General features: G+C 38.2%; 1 protein-coding gene across 1 annotated transcript in view; it reads left to right on the forward strand.

The window, feature by feature from the left end:
* Nucleotides 1-18843, forward strand: part of prex2 (phosphatidylinositol-3,4,5-trisphosphate-dependent Rac exchange factor 2) — an 88870-nt gene that overhangs the window by 59289 nt on the left and 10738 nt on the right. The window contains exons 30-38 of the mRNA XM_087788954.1: nt 1703-1831; nt 2392-2433; nt 3262-3359; nt 3559-3696; nt 5975-6077; nt 6169-6312; nt 7298-7412; nt 17717-17783; nt 17881-18071. Of these exons, the coding sequence (XP_087645080.1) occupies nt 1703-1831; nt 2392-2433; nt 3262-3359; nt 3559-3696; nt 5975-6077; nt 6169-6312; nt 7298-7412; nt 17717-17783; nt 17881-18071 (1027 nt within the window). The remainder of the gene's footprint in view (nt 1-1702; nt 1832-2391; nt 2434-3261; nt 3360-3558; nt 3697-5974; nt 6078-6168; nt 6313-7297; nt 7413-17716; nt 17784-17880; nt 18072-18843) is intronic.

Raw genomic sequence — 18843 nt, forward strand, 5'->3', positions numbered from 1 at the left:
TTCAACTTGGAAAAAAGAAAACACATGTTCCAAAAAGTCACATCCGCCCACGTGAGCAGGCGAAAGCTTCCTGTTGTGATATACGTCTTTGCGTGCGAGTGCTCGTGTGATAACACAGATGTTGGAGAAGTGGATTCCATGTTCTTTTGAGACGCCCAGATATTTTTGTAAAACCTTGTTAGTTTTTAGTTTTGTAACCACAAATACATCGAACTCACAACATGAGAACTTGACCTTCACAGATGGATTCTTGTTTATGATTCTAGTAAAGTGGATTTATGAAACATGAGTCATGAACAGAGTGTATGTCAATAAACTCAAACCTTTAACAGACGAGGTCCAAGGCCAAACTAAATGTATATTTACTAAACTATAACACAAGTCTTCGATATTGTGTTCTTGGAGGCTGGATCGATGTTAATCATCTTTAACTTCTCCTCCTGAACCAAACACGTCCATCAATTTTCTTATAATAAACACTGGCATCTTTTCAGGTCACAAATATAACTTTGATTTGGATTTTTATCAACCACCGGGCAGGCCTTATAAATCTTATGAGTCAATGCTTTCTCACTACGATCAAGTTTAATTTAATCATATGCTCCTCCCCAGAAGACGTAACGTGTCAATAAACAGAAAAGTATTTCAATGAAACTTTCTGAAAATTGCTAAGACGGGAGGAAGAAGTGGTTACTCAAGTTTGGTGATTCTCTGTTGTCATCTGGATCCAGGAAGATGTTGAAGGTTTTGTCGTTCACTTGTATGGCCTCTTATCGACGCTAAACACATGCTTAGCAAAATGTATAAACCTTTTATAAAGCATAACACACAATGGAATCACTACAACAAATGTATTTTTATGTGACGACAAAACTGTGCTGATATTGATTATTAAACATCCATTGAACTTAATCGTTTGATCTTTTTAAGCTTGGAAAAGGTTGTATGGAGAGGGACTCTAATTCATAAAAGTAGTTTCTGATTTTATTGTATGTTTTTATAGTGTCTTGTTTAGTGAGTTCCTTGGCAGCGGTATGTGCTGTGTCAGTTATTTTCTAGTGGTTGATCTCACGCTGTCTTCAACTACTAACCAACGTTAAGTTATCATTAATACTTGCTGTGTTTTCAAAATTGCCTTATTTAGTCGTCTGTATCAAACTTACTAGTGTTAATCTCATATGCAAATAAGACACGCGCACACACAAACACACACACACACACACACACACACACACACACACACACACACACACACACACACACACACACACATATATATAATCAGCCTTTTTTAATTATTTTAAAAAAGTGCTTGATCCTTGAAAAAAAAGCTCCTCCTGCTTCACTGTGCATCTATGTTTTCATGTGAGCGCCCCCAGCAGGGACTTGTAGGCCTTGATCAGCTCTGATCCGTCTCAGCTCCACTAATGTGTGTGGATGATGGGAAGGAAAACAGGATTATCTAACCAATGAAGCATTCCTGCATCTGATCTCTTACCCCGCTTGTCACCTCCACCTCCTCCTCCTCATAAGTCGTTGAGAAACAAACACTCACAAGTCCCTCGAGGCCTAAACAGTTAATCCAACAGATCTTCTTCAAAGCTTGTGCAGTTTTCAAACAAACTAAAAGATAGAGTTTAAAAAAAAGATGCTTGTTCACCTCAGCAAGCTCTGTTCTCTAACTCTCATGACTTTGTTGTAGATTTTCAGCAGGAGATGGAGCCGAGAGTGAACTACACCAAGAGGCTGCGTCTTCACGTGAAGCAGGATCCATGGAACCTTCCCAACAGCGTCCAGGCCCTCACACAGGCCATCGCTAAATCCGTGGAAGGTCAGCGGGCTTCAATGCTTTTTCCAACTCACACACAAAAACATTAAATATTGTTCTTGGTAATGTGTCGCGGCCCAGAAGTGCTTGTTTCTCTTGACCAATCCTAGAGGGAAACATCCTTGTAAATGTTGGCCGCAGAAATTGTTCTGGTCTCGATCACCTTCTAGAAATAGATCCTTTTGGAAACGTCCAGTCAAAGGAATCTATCAGGAGGTCTGCACCAAGAATCTTGTTATGAAACGTGATGTGTTTATTGGACAGCAGCTTCTTGTTATTCCTGGACAGACTTGTTGTTATTAATGCACGGCCCGGTCTGTCGTTATCACCTCTATGTCATTATGAAATGTTGTATTTCTTCCACCGTTTCATCCAAACCAGCCACTGATATAATCACATCCAGAGTTAGAGCTTTATCTTTTACTGCAGCTCTTTCTTTACCTCTCTAACTTTAAAGTGGCGATAAACAACAATGTAGTTGAACAGATTTATGAGAAATGATGTTTTCTGACGGAGGAGAAGTTTCTTTTTTATAGTTTTCATTCCATTTATTTGTTTTTCAGAGGTGAAGACACGACTGCTGCTGGTTCTACTGCAGTACACGGGTACGTTCATACACAAACTTTTCCATCCACAAAAAGGGGAAAATGACTTTTGTTTAAAGATGCACTAGACCCTGGATATTTGCTTAGAAGATAGTTGAAGTAGTAAGAGTCTTTGAAGAACTTTAAACCCATCATGCTCCGTACATTCATTTTTCACAAGAATATTTGACACCCCTAGAAATACTTGAAATAGAGAATATGTTTTATTTTTAGAAATGTAATAAAAAATCTAATAGGTTGAAAAATGGAGAAAATGTAGTCTCTTTCTGAAATATCCCAAGGAAAAGTACCTGTCACAAAGTCTGGGGGAAAGACGGGGAATTTAATAGACAATTCAAGATTAAAATGTACTACCTTTTTTTTTTCATGGGAATTCTGTTGAATATTCCCTCTGCCAATCATCAATGTTTAGCCTCTGACTGGTTAAGGCACTAAAAGATGCTGAAGTCCACGCTGGGCTCTAGACTTTGTTAATGATATAAAGACCCTTTAAGTGTAAGTGATAGAAGATAAAGTCGGTTGATGAGAAGATAATAGTTTGCACCAATGTTTACAAGCTGCTCTAAACTGAGACTGAGACTGAGAGTCTTGTAACTGTGTGGACGCGGCTGCAGGAGAGACTGTGATTGGTCGAAGCTGATATGTTTGTTGACTGAAGAGATGCTGCTGGTGACAATATTTACATTCATGTAGTAAAACACCTGCGCTGAGCACTCACTAGTATTCTCTGACGTTCATTATATACTTCATGAAGAGAACTGTATGGACTGTATTATCTTTCTAACGGTCAATTTAACTCACTCATCTCACCAATCGTTCTATTTTCAGACTCAGAGATCCAGTTGAGACGTGACATGGTCTTTTCACAGTCTCTGGTCGCAGCCGTGTGTGCTTTCTCCGAGCACCTCCTGGCCGTCCTCCACCAGGTCTGTGTCACTTCTTCCTTCTCTGACTGGGTCAATTTGTAACAGGGAAAATATAATTTAGGTATTAAAAATGTCAGTACCTTTCAAACCAGACCTTCTTAGAGAGCAATATAAGTAGATGTAGAATATAGGTCACCTTTATTAATTCATAGATTTTCCCAGTTCTAATTGAAGTTTATTTTGACTGGTTTTCTTCCAGTTCTATAATATAAGCAGAGATCTGGACCAGGAGACGCAGGAGCTCCAGGAGGCGCAGGACGTAGGGAGGCGGTGGCTGGAGCAAATAGCCAGCACTGGTCTGCTCTTCCACTTCCAGTCCCTCCTCTCCCCCAATCTGGTGAGCACACACACACACACACACACACACACACACACACACACACACACACACACACACACTGAACCTCATTTTATCTGCTCCTATATCTGTACACACAGCCTGTGCACACACAGACGGACATCTGCGCCACTTTGTTTGTTTACTGCTAAGTTTCCCCTCATGTGTGATGCTAAATACGTGGCCCTGCAGGCTGAATGATGGAATATTAATATTTTTGTTTCATACCCGACGAAAGTGGAACACTGTGAGATTTGCATGTTAAACAGATGATAAAACGACTGTAATGTACTGATGCAAAAGAAGCTCAAGCTTAATGTTTTACCTTTTATCACTTTTCGGACTTTACATTATATATTTGAGTACATAAAGATGTTTTAGTTTTTCAGCTATTTAATACAGTGTATTTTATTGTTATATAAAGTATATATGTATATATACTTTTTTTTCTACTCCATTAGTTTTGTACGTTGTGTATTTTATTTTATTTCAAAGCATTTTAATTTTTTCACCCTTTTTTCAAATCTCTACATACAATGGGGTCAAAAAAAAGTCTTAAATAAATAATAATTGTGTTTGCTGTTCTAAAAAAGTATTCATCATTTAATGATCTTTACTATTTCACAAAAAAATTGTATAAATAAATAAAACACATGCATTTGATTTAAAGATCCTTTTCTGTCAAAATGTACAAAAAAAATAATCAGTGATTTTTCTACTGTGCTGTACATTAGCACTAGATATCAGTCCAGTTCTAGACATATACAATTAACCCTTGTGTACTCTCAGGGTCAAAGTGACCCGAAAGCGCCTGAAAACAAATGTGTTTCTGGTATCCCTTGTGTTGCCACTGGATCAAGGTGAATAACATCCCTGGCTTCCAGAAATACATATGCAGTGGTGCAGGCAAAAAAGGGATACCACAAACACATTTGTTTCCGGGCCTTCGGGTCACGTTGACCCTTGTATATTACAAGGGTTAAACTGACATCTGGGAATCACTTTGTAAAAGAGGGAAAATGAATGAAAGCCACATAGAATAATAGAGAGATGAATTAATTGTGTTGCCTAACATTTGTTTAATTTTCATCATACATCATACAATAGATTAATATTCCGATCAAGATGGATCTTTCCCAATATATCTCGTTGTTCATCTCCTGATTTATTTAGTCAAGTCAAGAGTAACATCTGTGATCATTCTGCGTCAACTCTGCGACTATTTGGAAGTGGATACGGAGCCTTATACTTGACAGGGTGTTTATAGAGAGGAACATTTATTCAGGAAGGGCTTTAAAGGCCCAGGTGGGAGTTTCACTCCTCTCATGCCGTCACTCCTGGATGTGTGTGTGTGTGTCTTTTCCTTGCCATGGTTTTATACGCCAGTTGCTCAGGGAACATCGGCACCAGCAGGAAAATCCGGTTAAAATCCTCGAGAAAGACGGCTTGAAATTAAGATTTGACTTTTGTTTGTGTTCAATTCATAGAAACTTGTTACTTTAGGTTTACATGTAAAATGTTGTTGTTTTTTATTTGAACGCTCTAATCCTCTTGTGTTGTTGTTTGTGCATCTGCATGTGGTGCTTGCTAAGAGAGAGAGAGAGAGAGAGAGAGAGAGGGAGTTGGCAGTGAAACTAGCACCAGCAGCCTCTGGTTTGAGGATGTATGACATTTATGTGAACCCACATGCTCTTCACTGGGGTAATATTTTTTATACTTCACTATTCAAAGCTGCAAAAAGAAGAGCAGAGAGTGATTTCCTCTTCACATGTAGCATCATAACTTTCATTAAATCCTTAAGTCTGGTTAAATTAAAAACATTAAATTTGTTTCTGTAATGATTTTGTTTACCAGAGCTGGTGTTGGTGTGTATTAATTAGGATTAAATCAAGTGTTTCGTTCGCGTATTTCTGCAAAACCTTTAATTACTCAGATAGATTTTCCGAGTTGGCAGATAACAACATCATTAAGGTGATTTATTTAAGTATTTCAAGCCTCCTCAAGTGGGCATTCAAAGCTAATGGAGCTTCTCTCAGGATGGAATCCAGCGCTCTGCAGAAAGATATGAGCCTTTTCCTTGTTATTAATGCAGCCTGGACCAGCTCGCTGACACAGTGCTGCAATTTAGCGAGATTGCCTCCTTGGGTTTACATGTTGAGCCTGAGAAGGCCAATAGCTTGGAGTCTATAAGCCGCCACTGGTTATTATCTGTAGAAATGCTCTCCATGCTGGGATAGACTTGTGTATCTTACTCCTATCTCATTGTGATTCTCTGCAGACGGATGAACAAGCCATGCTGGAGGACACTCAGGTGGCCCTGTCTGACCTGGAGAAGGTGTCTTTCTACTTTCAGCAGTTTGAAGGAGAACCACTCGTGGCCAGTAAGTCCTGAAACGACATTCTTGTTCAAGATGTTTTTTTTAGGACTTAATATTCATGTGCTAACGTTGGCGTCTCCACTCTTCTCATTAGACATGCCCATTTCGTACCAAGTAGAAGGCACTCGCCAGACCTTGAAGATTTGCTTTTACCTTGAGAGCTTCTACTTCTCTCTGCTGCCCCTTCGACTGAAAAGCGGAGGCAGCATCAAAATCTACCCGGTGCTCTTCACACAAGGTAACTAATGATGAAAGGCGACGTTAAAATGTCTTTTTGCTTTGCATAGTTTATTGGCTTTGAGTCACAAGGGTTCAGAGTGTGGAGAGACTTCAAATACTGGCTCATGTTCGTCTCTCGGTTCTAATGCAGGAAAATACTGAATCAAAGAAATCACTCTAGACACAGAGTAACGTATAAAACCTTAAAAAAATTGTAAGCATTATAAACAGGATTATTGACAATACACATGATTTATTTGTAATTTTATGTTTTGGGATTAAAGGGAAACATTATATATATATTTTACTTTTTTCTTATATTTAATTGTATACTTCTTTTCTTCAACATGTTTTTAACAGGATATATATATATATATATATATATATATATATATATAACATGTTAATAAATTATATACAAATAAATAAAACTCATATAATTCTATATTATCAACTAAAGACACTCAATATATTTTTCTTTTAAACCAATATAACTGCCCCATATTTATTTAATCTGATTTGTGGGGGTACATACTTTTTTGTAAACTGAAAGCTTATCGCTGTTTTGTTATTTCCAATTTCTCAATTAAAAAACATTATATATATGTGTGTATATGTGTATAATTTATGCACATTTTGTAACAAAAACTAACCACAAACTAAGACTAACTAAATATAATATAAAAATAAATTAAAAGGAAATATTTAAATTAAATTAAAGGAAATAATAAAAGAAATAAATTCACAGCCAAGTGTCAAATTGTTTGAGGCACTTTTAGAAGTGTGGATGAAGCTAAACACTTTTGACCTTTAAAGTATATATTTTTTGAATATTGTTTTGATTTTTTTAAGCGCTTTGTGACCCTGGTCTGGAAAAGCGCTATACAAATAAAAATTACTTACTTACTTACTTACTTAAGAGTCACGTTTTTTTGCATGGATTCATTCATGTCAGTCATTTATATATATATATATAAATATATTCTCTGGTTTATTCTGTCCAGCACTGGAGAGCATGGAGGGCTACTACTACAGAGACAACGTTTCAGTGGAAGAATACCAAGCTCAAATCAATACTGGGTCGCTGGACAAGGTCAAACAGTACTACAAGAGGTTACGGTAGGTGGCAACACACATCTGAAAGGAGTATTTCAAGTTGACCGCACCTGTTAGTCACACTTGGCTGACAGCAAGTTGTCGAGGTGATTGGATGACGGAACCTCAGCCTGTTTTATTACGGCTGTGGAAGACACGCAGCAGGACATCAGTGATTGGAGGAGAGCGCACAGTGTTTTGTTGATGCTGAGACAGGGTCGTCCAACAGTCGCTGCTTCCTTATGTTATACAGATGTTTAAGTTTAATGAGAGAAGTGCAGAGACTTTTTAAGGAGAGTCATACAAAGTTACTGATCCTGTGCATTATATACATTGTTAACTGAGACAAAGACACACAAGTTTTCATAATATTTACAACAAAAAACACTGAATGTATTCTTGCATCTGTGATGTGATAAATCCGTGCAGATGATAGCGAGCTAACAACCATCTGTTGCTCAATTGGTTGTTGATTTAGACGTAAGATTGAGTTGTAAAGTCCAGCTCCTGCCTGACTATAATTGATGAACACAGTTCATCCTCAACACTAGATTTAGTGATAATAAATGATGCTTGATGTGGTTGGACCATAAAAACCATATGGCTTAATAGAGAGAGTCACTCATGCTCCATTTGTAACCCTCATCGGGCTCATGACGGGGAGTCTGTCGCATCACTTCAGCTCCCACCAAACATCTGCTGCTGGTTGTTCGGATAATTAAGCACAGAACAGAACTTCACCTCAGTATGGAGAGAGCTGAAGGGGTTGAAGCATTTCATTCATTGAAAATCCTTCGTTAGCTTTATGGATGAGTCCAGATCATTTCATGTGCGAAAATTAAATGACATTTTCCCCCAATATTCTCTTTAGGCATTTGAGGCTTGAGGCTCATACAGATGTTTATCATTTGTGCTGAGACTTTACAATGAAAATATTTTCTAATTTCTCGCTGTATGAAAGGAAAGCTTCTTTAAGTTACAAGTAGGAGCCACATCTTATATTCCTTAGACAATAATGTTGCAGATGTTGGACATATGATAGATTTAACGTGGACATGGAAATACCTCCAGTGTACAGTGAATGTTTAAGCTCGTCCAGCATAGTTTCATCATAACATCTGTATAATGTACAATGTATTTTTTGTAATAAATTATCTATTTCTATCAGAGACTTAAAGGTAGTGAATGTAATAACTGCTTAGAAATACAGATTATGACCACTGCGTGTTCTCATCCAACCACTAACGGACTACAATTTAATCCAGATTTAGTTTGACTTCACTGCCTTACGTTTGTAAATAAATGTGCTCTGAGTGCGTTTTTTACATTATAAGCTTCATTTTTAAAATCCTACTATTTTAACTGTAATAACACAACTGTTGTATAACATGATAGGAAGTATAGTATAACTTAAAAAAAAGAAAAAAAAGAGATGACATTAACAGATTTACTTTACATTCAAAAGAGAAATACTCATTTTTTTTTAGATGGTTTTAGAGTCGACTGGGTTTTCTCCTCATTCTCACTGCCTGCTGCAGCAGTTTTAAAGTGATATTTAACTTACAAAAACATTCTCAACACAACTTATAAATACACAATTACAATTACTTTGTTGGTTTTCTTTCTGTCTAAAAGTATCGCTGCAGTTGCAAGTTTTTTTTACACACGTCATTAGAATAGTTTTGTTTTCTGCTTTCTGATAGGATTTAAGATAAGGATAGACCTCACAGTCATTTCAAATGTACATGTCAAACTAGGTCAGGAGTGAACCTGGGATGTTGAAAACTGAGGTAAAAGTACAAACGGGTAATGTAAACTTTAGCTCACAAAGCATTTCTTCCGCATTTGTAATAGTCGACCTCTTTGTTCCACAAACAAGCTGTTCAAGTGAAGCTAAAACAGTATTTTCTTTTCAAATAAACATTCACTAAATGATGACATGGTTGTAAACCCGCCTGGATGTACTCATCACTTTTCTTGTCAAGTTGTTAACATCACTATCTAAATATCATTTTTTAATTCAACGCCGCCGCTGATTCATTCATGCGGATAATTGGCGAACACTAACAAAATGTCAGCAGACAACTTTCTCCACACACACGCACACACACACACACACACACGCACGCCCCCACACACGCACATGCACACACGCACACACACTGTCTTTGCTCCCACCCAGAACATTCTCGGGTGACTCCTGTAGTAAAGTAAATATTCCCAGCCAGTTTTGGACAGGAGCTGAATATAATATCGTTCTCTGCAACAGCAACAGTTGTTTTCATTCGCCGGCCGCCTGGTGTGTGTGTGTGTGTGTGTGCTGACCACAGACCGAGCCGTGATGTCACTGCTCTCTCCATGGCAGCCTTCTAACCTCAAGCACCTCGTTGTCCTTGGAGCCCGGCCAGGGCAGTGCGGGTTAAACCCACACGGGTGGTGCGGAGCCAGAGGCTGAGTGACAGATCAACAGTGAACTGAGTGAACCGTGGGGTCAAGATGGTACCCCGCTTCCAAACACTCAAGTTAAGGTGTCTGAATGAAAGGATTTTCCTAGACGTGACTTACAAAAATAACATGCAGAATATCTGAAACCGGTGGGTTGTTCTGTAGTGAAGCTAAGGGGAAGAAACCGGCTCATAATGTCTCGGTTTACCTGACACCCTGTCTGGAAACACAGACTATTTAGGTGGATTCTCTGGGTTGTGCGAAATAAAGATGCTCTTCTCTTAATGTTGAGGATGAAGCCAGAATAAAAAAAAGATGATGAAGGTATTTAAGTTCTGGAAAACAAGACAAATTAGGAGAAACTTATGCAAGGAACAAGACTGACGCCAGTCTGTCAAACTGAGCCAGGGAAACCTGGGTGTTGTATTTGACAAACACACGTCTCTAGTTCAACACTGCAGAAAACTGACCAGAAACGGTTTCCTTCAACTGAGAAAAATCTCAAAACTTTGGAAAATTATGTCACAACACGATCTGGAGCTTATAATCCATGCATTTGTGTCTTCTCGTTTGGACTATTTTAACAGTTTATTTTTGTGTCTAAACAAGAAGGATCTGTGTCGCCTGCAGTTAATACAAAATTCTGCAGTGAGATTTCTGACTCGCTCTAGTAGAAGAACTCACATTTCTCCGATCCTTAAAACTCTGCATTGGCTGCCAGTTTCTTTCAGGATCAAGTTTAAAATTCTGGTTCTTACTTTCAGATCTATTTATGGTCAGGCTCCTCCTTACATTAGTGATCTGATCCAGCCTTACACCCCAGCTCGGGCTCTTAGGTCTGTGGATCAGAATCTACTGATGGTTCCTGGATCTGTATGATGGATCTACTGACTCCTTCAAGAAACATCTGAATACGTTCTTATTTGTGCAGGCTTTCCCCTGATTTTCTGGGACTCCTGTGTTTGTCTTATGTGTCTTGAGCTTTTATAGTATATACTTTAACTGTGTATTGTTTTTGATTGTTAAAGCGCTTTGTGACCCTGGTCTAGAAAGGCGCCTTTTTTTTATCTTCTGTATGTCAACATGTTTCTATTTTCTTTCTAACAACACTGCTCTTTTATAATTGTATTTTCACACACACCATTATTTTATCTATTTTTCCCAAACAAGTTTATTTGCATTATATGTTTATGTCACTAGGGCGCCTTTCAAGAGCTCTCCAACTGTGGCAAACCATTTGTTACCCATGTGATAGCAGATATAAATTATAAATACATTATAAATACAAATTCATTTGTACCATGTTCATGTCTTCACAAGTCTGAAATAGTATTAGCACCAATAAAAGGAATTCTAAATTCACAATTTGAAACCAAAATGTCATTATTCAATTATTAAAAAACCATGATTGATGCCTATGTTGTTGTTCTACTGTTGATTACATGTTCCTTAGTGCTCCATTCCACCCATAAGATGCATTTATTAAATAAGTAAAAATCTGAACTGAAAATAAAACGTATCTATTATTATTCTTCCCACATTGGGATTATACTTCAAATGGATGGCACCAGTGCTGCAATAAAAAGAGCAAAGTTAAAAGGGATACTTTCTGAGGTTGAGAAACATTTTCAGACATAATATCTGTCTTATTTTCTAATTATCAATTTCTCAGTGTAAATGTCACTGGTTTTGTAGAATGGCCCAATCAATCTCCAGAAAAATGAATTGTCGCGGAGCATAGAGAAGAACAAGTGACACGATCTCATGCTGAAAGAGTAATCCATAGGCGGTGTAATACAGGAAATTGAACCGGGGAATTGTGAAGAACAGAGGAGGTCGCTACAGACAAAAGACGTGTCAGAGATCAGATAATAGTGTGGAGGTGAGGGAGACGCTGTCAGAGACGGAAGATTCCCTCGACCGTCTGCAAATGTATTAGTGAAGACTCTCGCTGATCCCTTTGACCAAAAATGTTTCTACAGGGAATAGAATCTTTCTCTGACATGTTTCTGTCTTTGCATGAGTTCTTGGAGTTGAAGGAAAATAAGTTTGAGGCCATGGTTCTCATTGGATGGAGTGTGTATTAATGGGAGAAAGATTAATGGATTCATTATAGTGAGTTAATGAGCCTCTGTTTTAACGATGTGTTGTGATATTTGTCTGCTCTGAGAAGGTCCTGAGAGGAGGGTTAAGAAGGTTGTTTTTATACATTTATTGTTAAAACGAAAAAAGTCCTGATTGGTATCTTAAAGGTGTCGATCGTGTTTGATGCAGATTTTGTCAGACCGGGATCAGAAATGAATGAGAGCTGTGATTTATACGAGTAACGATGTTAGGTTTAAGGTATGGAAATGCAAATGTATCGCTCCGTTCACCGTCGTTTGTCTTGGCAAAAAAACTCTTTAATCCATATCTCTCTCCTCTTGCCATTAACATTCTCAGGGCATTCAAGCGTGTCGTAACACACAACACATTTCTTGGCTGTATAAATAACTTTAATTAAGAGGTTTGCTTTTCTTCCAGACACTGTGATGTGTCTGACTCCCTCCAACCCCGAGACCCCATTAGAGCTCATCTGCATCTCACCAGACATTCCGCTGTTTGACACACATGACGTAAACAAACAACCCTCTCACCCTTTTCTCTTTATACTGTCATAATAATCATGAACCTGCGCCTGTGTTTGATGTGCATATGTTGTTTACCTCTGGCTTTCACATGAAAAAACTGCAGTTGACATAAAGCTCATCGTGAACGTTTGGCAGGAGGTGGGACGAGGCAGAGCAGCGTAGGAAGAGGAAATGACCTGCAGTATCACCGACACACAAACACACACAAGTACAAACACATTCTGGTGTCAACACGGAGGGAGCTGTTTACGAGAGGCGAGGGCTCCTGGAAAACCCTCATTAGTCGCCGGCACTCACTTCAGGGGTTTGTGGGAGATTTAATAACTGTAAGTGTCATTCATCACGGCACACTGACTGATTTAAACTCAACCTCTTCATGGTCGCACACATAGCGTGTCATAAAACCCACACGTTTTCCTCCCGTCATCACCGGAGTGAATCAATATTTCAAAGGCCCCTCACCTCTTAAGGTATTAGGGGGATGATTTTATAGGGTGCTGTATGAGGAGGGGGTGTCACAGGTTTTGATCCCGTTCCCACGCTGCCCCTGTGACATCTGTTGCTTAGATTCTTTGATACCGCCACTGACTTAAAATGCCTCCAAGTTGTGGCGCAAAGTCCCGAGTCCCTGATTGTCGTGAGGGAAGCTGAAACAAAGAAAATAAAGTATTCTCGTCGGTGCTATAAAAATGGAATAGACCAGCCCTTCCTGGACTGAAGCAAACTCCGTCACGGCTTGTGAAGAAACACGTTCGCAGATCGTGTTCAGAAGTAATTCAGATACATTTCCACCTCGAAGCGTGATTGATTGTTGGTAAATCAAATTCACACATAATCGTAAAACACTAGTATAAGTAGTGTGAGGAATAATGAGTATATAGAAATTTTCTGTTTTTGTTTAGGCAGTGGAGCAAGTCTTATTGAAACTTTTTCATCATATAATGTGTCAGTACATTATGGTGCTCGTGTCAGTACATTATGGTGCTCGTGGTACGATTGGTTTGATCGGCCATTTTATGTCTTGGGCTCCAAAGTAGCATTAGCATTGAATCTGGAATGTCTGATCATGATTCTATTCCACCCATATTTTTCTTTTTTTTTTGATTTCAACTATTGACCAGCAAACTTGTCCAACATTTAACACCTGTCAGGTAAGGAATCTGACATGGTACAAAAGTCACGGAAGTTTTACTTGACAGGCAAGGAGAGAGAAACATTAAACTTACATCTCATGTCAGTGTCCGACTTCCCTTTAAAGAAAACAAGTCTTTGGTGGCTTTTTATACTGTGTTACAGTTGTGTAATCTGTTTCAATATGACTACCAGATGTAAACCTAGGCAGCCCATGCTTTGATTGTGTATCTTCTATCTGACTCGGTGTCATTCAGTTGTTTTGTTAATATCTAATATAACATACATGTAACATTCTAGCTCAGTAATTTGCCAACAATACCGAATAAAAAACTATCCATCAGAAACAATATATATATTGAAGAAGTCCATTTGGAAGATCATGATAAAGATCTTATTTGATTACCTTTTATTGTGTATATTTCTCTCTAGGGCGCACACGCATCAACAATGGGAGCAGAGCTTCTTTGTGAAAGTGCTGAAGTAACATCAAATTATATTGATTTTAATTTAACATCTGGCATCCAGGATACATTCCAGTCTTCCAAAAGCTGAGCGTGCATGCAAATGTGTGCTCAAAGATACACACAAAGACTTAACACACTCGCACACCTGTTCACTCAAATGTTATGCTTGTAGACTAAAGCCAGTAAAGGGACAGATGAAGTCGTGAATCATTGAATCATGTTTCTGACATTGATTACATGGGCAGTCTTCTTTCATATCAAAGCTTTTGGAATTGATTTTCCTCGGGGGTGGGAAAAAAATGTTAAGATTTGTTCCAGAAAGTCAGTGGCAGCTGACAGAGAAGATTTTTAGAAAGTGTAATTGCTTGTTACACAGACAACATGACGGAAGAAAGCACCGACGTAGACGTATTAATGTTCTGGAATTGTGGGAAGTTGGCTAGTTAGCAAGTTCAGAAGACCTGATTCAGTCAAGAGAGTTTGTTGGTGATGTGAAGCCTTACAGCGACCGAGAGGAAAGAGACATTTTTACAGACACAGCTTGAGTTTCAACCTAAATAGCTTTGTTAATGGAAAAATAAATGGCTGGTGGATGGCGACCTTATACTGTATTGGATGTGTGTTCTTAGCTGCCCTCAAGGTTTGTTTGCACTCTGTGTGTGGCCTCGGAAAATGCCCTTCTCACTCTTGACTAAGTGATTCTAAGGTACTCCAAAGCCGCTGAAAAAACATCATGGGTTCAGAGTTTCTGCAGGTTCTCTTTCAACCACATGCCAGTTCTAGACCGACTGCTGCTATTTTGTCCTTAGAACCCTCCAATGAAGTGAGTTTTGATTCTCTAGATGATGTTTTTAGAAGCACCCTAGCAAGTGTTCATCTGAAGGTTTTCAGACCCAGCATCTTGCAGACTTCTGTTTTTTTTCCATCAAGCATGATAGGAACGCAGTTGGGCACTTGTAGAGAAGATTTCTCCTTCAAACTGATATTTAAGTCCTCTGTGATAAGCCTCTGGTCAGTCGACCGATAAGCCAGAGGAAGGTGAAGTTGCAGCCACAGCAGCTGGACTGATAACAAGCAGTACCTGCTGTTAGAGTTTTGAATGCAACATTTTCCAGACAGCTGAGTATCCTTTGTACTGCTTTTGTCCTGCTGTGTTGTTGTCTGACATGTAATGATGTCGTTTGTGGAAGTGGAAAACTGTGCAGCCTTGAACAAAAAACACACCCAGATGGGAACAGTACTGTATTTGGGTACCAGGTGCATTCTTGAATCACAACTGACTTTGTTTGTGTTTGTTAGCTTCTTGTAAGTGACAACATTTTATATACACTATATATATTTCTTAGTTGGCGGTGGTGGTTGCACAAAAAAAAAAGTTGCATTGCAGTTGTCGTAGTCACAAGACCTTTTGGAACACACTTTCCAAGTAAAACAGCAATAAATTTGTCTTTAAAGTTATTAAAGTCTAACAACACTAATTTAAAATCAAGCCAAGTGTTTTGTGGACTTTCAACAACCTGTTACCTTTAGTAATACACTTGGGAATTTGCAAAGTTGTTAAAATGGATGAGCCATGAAAGGTGATAGCAGCTGGACATTCTTTTACACAGATATAATCAGTCATTCTTTCCACTGGAATTATGTGTTTTTGTAATAAGGGATCAGTCATGCTACATTGCATTACTTTGTGCATTTAAGCACTTCAATGTTCCATGTTATCTGGTTTAGTTGGATTATTCAGAATTAAAGTCTGCACTTTCTTTAGCCACAGTAGGTTGTCTAGCTCAGTAATTATGATTTATCAGTGTATTTACAATAATCCCTTGTAACTGACTTTTTCCTGGAGCAGTACAAAGAAAATTATAATGTCATTCCTCTTATATTATATTATAATATTATATATTTTGTGTCGATATTGTGGATTTTGTTAAATCCTTATTGTACAGAAACATATTTAATGCCTTCTGAGGAAACTACAGTTTAATGTAGAAGTTATTTTCATGAAACAGCATTCAGAAATATAAAATAGCGCTAATTAGGTTAAGTGCATAAAAAAATATAACCGTTTCTCTGCAGCAAGATAGAGTGTGTCTTTACTTTTTCTACAAATTTTCACTACTTTACAGGCTCACTTTTGTTCATTTAAACCGTAGCATGATACAATGGTCTTGACAGGAAAACGGTTAATCTTAATCCAGAGAAAATCTTTTAAAAAAATAAAAGAGAGAGAATGAGGTTAAATATAATAAAATAACATCTTTTCTCTAGGCGTTCTTAAGCAAAATAATCTTGCCGTAATTGTGGGATTATTGTACTCGATATGCTTAATATAAATGCATATAAAATACAGCAGATTAATTCTAATCAGTTACTTAATTAGTTTTTCATTTTAACCCCATGACTCTTGACTATCTTAATCTTTCATTAAAAAAAATAAAAAATTGTATCTATTTGTTTGTGTTTATGCTTACTTTTTTAATTAGAGGAGTTCTAATTAAAATCCTCTTCAACTGAGTATTTCCAGTGTTGTTAACTTGAAACACAGTTGTCATAATGAAAGCCTGCTGTCCCGAATTCAATCGCTGAATAGAAGAGCCGACTGCTCGTAAACAATCCTCTTCCCTCGGAGTGTGGCGTCGCCTCTTTTTTTGTTATGATTTTAAACACAGCATGTGGGCCTACTTTTGTGTTTCTAGTTAAAATATTTTGACATTGACATTAGTGTGATGTAGTGCATCTATTTTTAGCACACACTGACGTACTGAGATTTGATGGAGCTGCAGACTGCTGAGTCGGCATCGGTAGCACTCAAACTCAAATGGCCTCATTGCAACGGTCTCTCTTAGGGATATTAAAGACGTGTGGCGCCTCCAGTGGAGGAATGTTGTACTGCACCCCTCAGACTGACCCCTTGAAAGAATGACGCAAGGGTTCTTGGAGTGAAGCCCAGTACAAAAGATGCTTACGCTGTGTTTCTGCATAGAAGATTCCAAGTGACTCTCCTGATTGATGTTCAGATAATGGTGCACAATAATGAGTAGGTGGCCTACTTTTTCCAGAAAAAAAATCTCCTGGCGTACCCAGTGACCTAATGGTGCAGAGAGAATGACGCCAACACTTCCGAAGATATTACATGACTTTTTTAAATGGAGCGTGTGATGAGGGAGCTGCCATTCTGCAATGCTACTTTAATGATGTTTCCAAAAATGCTGTTCATGAACACTCATTGAGTATGTCATGTTTGTTGCATGCATGTTTTTTGGCTCATGGATGATAAAAGACAGTTGTTTCTGTAAAATGGGTGTATGGTGTTGTTGTTTATTTCATTCTAAACGCACATTTCAGGAGTCTTAAGTTTCATGACTTGTACTCGTGATGATCTATAAATTATATTAAAAAGTCTGACGCTAGATTTGCTGAAGACATTTTATCAACAACGTTCATCTATTTATTTGTCCTGCATTTATATTTAAAATGTGTTGCTCATATCACAGTACCTTGAAAAGATGAATCATTCTCAGTTTTCTTTTGGCCTGACCAGCAAATAACTATAATAAATAACCAATTCCAAGAGAAATATTCTTTCTCTGAAGTCTCGCTATATTAAATTTACTGAATTTTTTGGTTTACCAAACACTTGTGTCTTGTCCTCCAGTGCTTTCTACATGGATCAGTCCAACATGCCGCCCAGCTCGGCGCCCAAAGCTGCTCTCCTTGACAAGGTAACGTAAAGCGTTGACACCGCACATACATCACAACTGTTTACATGCAAAACAGAAAAGTGGTTTTGATGCTCACCCCTGTCTCCCCGTCTCCCAGCTCCTGCGTCCTCTGAATGCTCTGGAGGAGCTCTACCGTCTGATGGAGAGCTTCATCAGCAGCCGCCGCACAGCCGCCTGTCAGTACACCGCCTGCGGGGCTTCGGGAGTCGGGCTGCTCACCGTGGCCTCTGAGCTCTGCTCTCGTCTGGGAGCCACACACATCGTCATGTGCAACAGCGGCGTCCACCGGTACGTGCGCTTTTTTACAAGAACTCTCTGAAAGTAAAGATGAAATCTGGTGACAATATTCATATGTCTAATCATAATAATAATAATTTAAATTAATAAATAAATCATTAAAAAAAAAAAAACATTAATTATTAAAGTGAATACAAATGGTATAAAAATTACTTACCTTTTTTGTATTTCTTTTAAAATGATAATAAAAGAAAAAATGATTCAATGATGGAAAGAAATATGTTTGATTTAAACAAGTATTTTTTCAAGATATATTTTATAGCCAGTGGTTTAAGATTATTGACCTCATCAGGGCCACCTAAATACTATATCACCACACTCTGCATATGTTATATATTGAGAGTAGTTTGAGAGACGATGAAGCCAAAAAGCTTGGGTGAAGATAAAAACAAATGTTGATTCTTTTATTTGAAATATCAATATAAACACAATCTAAAAAAGTAAATGGCTATTACAACTAGACAATTCCGCACTGGGAAATCGGGAAAGTGGGCTGTACGCTTTGCCCAGTGACGAAAAATCTATGAAAGCTACAAAAGAGTGAAATTTCCCGTTGATCAGTTGAACTTTTATCTACATTTTAAAGCTGGAATGGTGTTTCTACGCGAACGTATGCCAGAGCACGAGATGTTGCAGATTTGTGACATTTTTTATCTCGTCACATTCGTTCCTTATGGGGAAGTAATCGCAGTTTTTTGCAACTTGCGTAGGGAAAAATTATATTCTGGTGAGAAAAATAAAAGCAGCAAGAGTCCTATCAAGC

The sequence above is a fragment of the Callionymus lyra genome, chromosome 4 (assembly GCF_982586985.1).
Source record: "Callionymus lyra chromosome 4, fCalLyr1.hap1.1, whole genome shotgun sequence".
Lineage (NCBI taxonomy): Eukaryota > Metazoa > Chordata > Actinopteri > Syngnathiformes > Callionymidae > Callionymus > Callionymus lyra.